The sequence below is a fragment of the Protobothrops mucrosquamatus genome, unplaced genomic scaffold (genome assembly GCF_001527695.2).
Source record: "Protobothrops mucrosquamatus isolate PMUCROS unplaced genomic scaffold, P.Mucros_1.0 scaffold3647, whole genome shotgun sequence".
NCBI lineage: Eukaryota > Metazoa > Chordata > Lepidosauria > Squamata > Viperidae > Protobothrops > Protobothrops mucrosquamatus.
This window is the reverse complement of record NW_015389608.1, coordinates 7643-12291: the sequence shown is the minus strand read 5'-3', so window position 1 is coordinate 12291 and position 4649 is coordinate 7643. Positions and strand designations below refer to the sequence as shown.

General features: G+C 45.8%; 1 protein-coding gene across 1 annotated transcript in view; it reads left to right on the top strand.

Moving 5' to 3' along the window:
- Positions 1 to 4649, top strand: part of LOC107297999 (vacuolar protein sorting-associated protein 53 homolog) — a 39406-nt gene that overhangs the window by 29633 nt on the left and 5124 nt on the right. Inside the window, exons 11-12 of the mRNA XM_015827362.1 lie at positions 1679 to 1820; positions 3346 to 3447. Of these exons, the coding sequence (XP_015682848.1) occupies positions 1679 to 1820; positions 3346 to 3447 (244 nt within the window). The remainder of the gene's footprint in view (positions 1 to 1678; positions 1821 to 3345; positions 3448 to 4649) is intronic.

The window sequence follows — 4649 nt, the reverse complement described above, 5'->3', positions numbered from 1 at the left end:
AGGAAGGAAGGAAGGAAGGAAGGAAGAGGAAGGAAGGAAGGAAGGAGTAAAGGAGTAGTGGGATTCAAATAGGTGAACAACTGATTCTCCGGGTGGATGCCGCTTCCAGAAGTCCATTCTGGGCCTGGGCAACAAACAATTAGCTACCGGTTCTGCCGAAGTGGTGCAGCAGAATCCCACCACTGAATAGAGACAGTCCTCAACTTATGACCACCATTTATGTCGCTAAGTGAGAGGTTTGTTAAGTGAGTTTTGCCCCATTTATGACTTTTCTTGCCACAGTTGTTAAATGAATCACTGCAGTTGTTAACGGTGTTAAGTGAATCTGGATTCCACACGTTGACTCTGCTTGTCAGAAGGTCGCAAACGGTGATTGTGTGACCCCAGGATATTGTAACCGTCATAAATGTGAGTCAGTTGCAAGCATCCAAATGTAAATCACATGACACTGGGGACGCTGCAATGGTCATATGTGTGAAAAACGGTCCTAAGTCACTGTTTTCGGTGTCGTGACTTTGAACTCTCACTAAATCAACTGTTGTAAGTTGCGAACTACCTGTAAAATCTGAGCAATGTGATGATTTAAAAAAAAAAGGCTATATTGTTTTCTAGCATTTCTGTTGCGGGATGCCACAAGTTGAAACAAGGACAGGTAGTCATCAAGTTACAACAGTTCCTTTACTGACCACTCAAAGTTACAACGGCAATGAAAAAAGCGACTTACGACCGTTTTTCACACTTAACGACTGTTGCAGCATCCCCGTGGTCACGTGATCAAAATTCAGACGCTTGGCAACTGACATGTACTTATGACGGTTGCACTGTCCCGGAGTCATGTGATCCCCTTTTGCGATCTTCTGAGAAGCAAACTCAAGGGGGAAGAAGCCAGATTCACTTAACAACTGTGTGACTAACTTAACAACTACAATGAATCAAGATCACGTGAAGGGTTAATACCACTTTACAATGCCTTGGTAAGGCCACACTTGGAATATGGCAACCAGTTTTGGTCACCACGATGTAAAAAAGATTTTGAGACTCTAGAAAGAGTACAGAGAAGAGCAACAAAGATGATTAGAGGACTGGAGGCTAAAGCATATAAGGAATGGTTGCTGGAATTGGGTATGTCTAGTTTAATGAAGAGAAGGACGAGGGGGGACATGACAGCAGTGTTCCAGTATCTCAGGGGCTGCCCCAAAGAAGAGGGAGTCAAGATATTCTCCAAAGCACCCAAAGGCAGGACAAGAAGCAACAGATGGAAACTAATCAAGGAGAGAAGCAACCTAGAACTAAGGAGAAACTTCCTGACAGTTAGAACAATTAACCAGTGGAACAACCTGCCTCCAGAAGCTGTGAATGCTCCAACACTGGAAGTTTTTAAGAAGAGACTGGACAGCCATTTATCTGAAATGGTATAGGGTTTCCTGCCTGAGCAGGGGGTTAGACTAGATGACTTCCAAGGTCCCTTCCGACTTTATTATTATTATTATTATTATTATTATTATTATTATTATTATTATTATTATTATTATTATTAAACGGTGGGAAGAAAGGTCGTAAAATGGGGCAAAACTCACGAATTTCTCACTTAGTAACATGAATTCCGGGCTGAATTGCGGTCGTCAGTCGAAGACTGCCCGTACTGGCATGAAATGATTTTGCCTCCTTCTCTTTGCAGGATAGAGCTGGGGAAAATCATGCGTGCCCGGGCAAGGGAGATCGAGGTGAAACTGCTGCTTTTCGCCATCCAGAGGACCACCAACTTCGAAGGGCTGCTGGCCAAACGCTTCTCGGGGTCCACCCTGTCAGAGACGGTGACGGTAAAAGAAAAAAGACCCCTCGTTTTTGTGGGTTCCACCCTCCTGCGGGCACAGGGGGGGAATCCCTGCGTATCTTGCCCGCAGTTTGCCAGTTTGTGCCCGCCAGTCCCAGAGCCATGCAGCCCTGTGGGAAAAAAAAAGATTTTCTTCCCATTATAGATAGTCCTTAATGTCTGGTCGAAGTTATGATGGAGCCTCCAAATGTTCAGAGTGCGACAACTCGCCGCAGCCAGCTCACCATGGCCGGACATCTTTTGTTGTTGTTGTTAGTTGCAAAGTCGTGTCCGACCCATCGCGACCCCATGGACCATGTTCCTCCAGGCCTTCCTGTCCTCTACCATCTTCTGGAGTCCATTTAAGTTCACACCTGCTGCTTCAGTGACTCCATCCAGCCACCTCCTCCTCTGTCGTCCTCTTCTTCTTCTCTTGCCCTCCATCTTTCCCAGCATCAGGCCCTTCTCCAGTGAGTCCTTCCTTCTCATTAGGTGGCCAAAGTACTTGAGTTTCAGCTTCAGGATCTGGCCTTCTAAAGAGCAGTCGGGGTTGATCTCCTCCAGGACTGACCGGTTGGATCGCCTTGCAGTCCCGGGGACTCGCAGGAGTCTTCTCCAGCACCAGAGTTCAAAGGCCTCCGTTCTTTGGCGCTCGGCCTTTCTTATGGTCCAATTCAACAATTCAATTTAAATATCTAAAATAATTTAAAAAAAATGTTTTCATTCGTGTCATTCACATAACGTTTTGTCCTTCCTTTCTTTAATAATTCTTCTGTTCCACTATTTCAGGGGTAGGCAACCTTGGCTCTTTTATGACTCGTGGACTTCAACTCCCAGAATTCCTGAGCCAGCACGGCTCAGCATGGAAACTTCTCCATTTCTCCTCAGCATGGCCGGCTCAGGGATTCTGGGAGTTGAAGTCCACGAGTCATAAAAGAGCCAAGGTTGCCTACCCCTGCACTATTTCTTCGATATTAGTGTAACTTTTAATAATAATAATAATGATAAAGTTGGAAGGGACCTTGGAGGTCATCTAGTCCAACCTCCTGCTCAGGCAGGAAACCCTATACCATTTCGGACAAATGGCTGTCCAGTTTCTTCTTAAAAACTTCCAGTGTTGGCGCATTCACCGCTTCTGGAGGCAGGTTGTTCCACTGGTTAATAATTTGTGGCAAGTTTTCCCGCAGTGAGCTGGCCGTGGCGAGTTGTCACAGACCCCCAAATTTTATTAACAACCTTGTTTCAAAGTTATGATGTCTGTCTTCTGCCCCCTCAGCCACCCCCTCAGTCCGTAAGGCTCTTTGCAGCACCCCGTGGTCACACGACCGCAATTTATTCCCCCCCCCCAGAAACCAGCATTTACTTCTGGATTCTGAAAGAAAATGCTCTATCGCTCTATAACGATTGTGGCGTTAAGCATCTCTGTTTACACAGCCAAGGATTGAATTAGCTTTTTTGGCTGCTGCCCCACAGGGCGGGCTCGCGTTTAACGGATCTCCTTTCCCCCTAAACTTCCCGTCTTTCTCCGACAGAAAAAACCCGATCCTCCGCTAGCCTCCACGAACCCTTTTCTGGAGGAAGAATCCGCGACCGACGAGGACGAAACCCCGTCAGAAAAGGCCAACATTGACAAGGTAAATGTCATTCTTCCTGAGAGTCCGTGTTTCTCCCACACAAACGGGGTGGGCCTTTCCCCCCTCCCTCTTCCCTACATTGATATGCATTGGACTACAATCCCCATTGTCCCCAGCTGTGCTGGAGAGCCTTCGGTTGAGGTTACTACAGCTCTCTCCTTCCCTTTTCCAGCTGCAGTCTTTCTTTTTGCAGTTTTTTTAGGAAGTGCAGGATATAAGTACCTTGGATATTGTCTTCCGGTAGTCCTCAATTTATAACCGTTCGTTTAGCGACCAGTTATAAGCAGCTTGGATAGTCCTCAGCTTATAATAGTTTGTTTAGCGACCTGTTTTAAGCACCTTGGATATTGTCTTCCGGTAGTTCTCAATTTATAACCGTTACCAGTTATAAGCATCTTGGATATTGTCTTCAGGTAATCCTCGGCTTATGACCATTCGTTTAGCGACCGGGATATTTTAAATGCCGTTATCTTGCTTTTCACTTTGTTAATTCCCTGGGCTAATAATATATATAAAATTAGGTATACTGATAGTCCTCGATTTACAACAGTTCATTTAATGACCGTTCAAAGTTATAAGAGGACTGAAAAAAGTGACTTATGACCATTTTTAACACCTAGGACCTTTGCAGCATCCCCGTGGTCACGTGATTTACATTTGGACGCTTGGCAACTGACTCGTATTTATGACGGTTGCTGTGTCCCGGGGGTCACGTGATCCCCTTTTGCAAACTTCTGACAAGCAAAGTCAATGGGGAAGCCAGATTCACTTAACAATCGTCTGACTGACTTAAGAACTGCAGTGATTCACTTAACAACTGTGGCATGAAAGGTCATACAATAATAATAATAATAATAATTTAATTTGTACCCCGCCCTTCTCCTCACCGGACTCAGGGCGGCTAACAGCCTTATAAAACCACAATACAATAAATATCTATATTAAAACCAAATTAAAAGAAAATATTTGAAAAGGCCAATCATTAAAATTACCCTTAAAATTGCCCTTAAAAACCCCACTAAAATTCCCTAGGCCAGACCCGCTTGTTGGAAAAGCCATGTCTTTAGGGCGCGGCGGAAGGAGGGGAGATCCGGGATCACCCGGATCTCTGGGGGTAGTTCGTTCCAGAGGGTGGGGGCTCCCACCGAGAAGGCCCTCCCCCTGGGGGTCGCCAGCCGGCACTGTCTGGCTGACGGCACCCT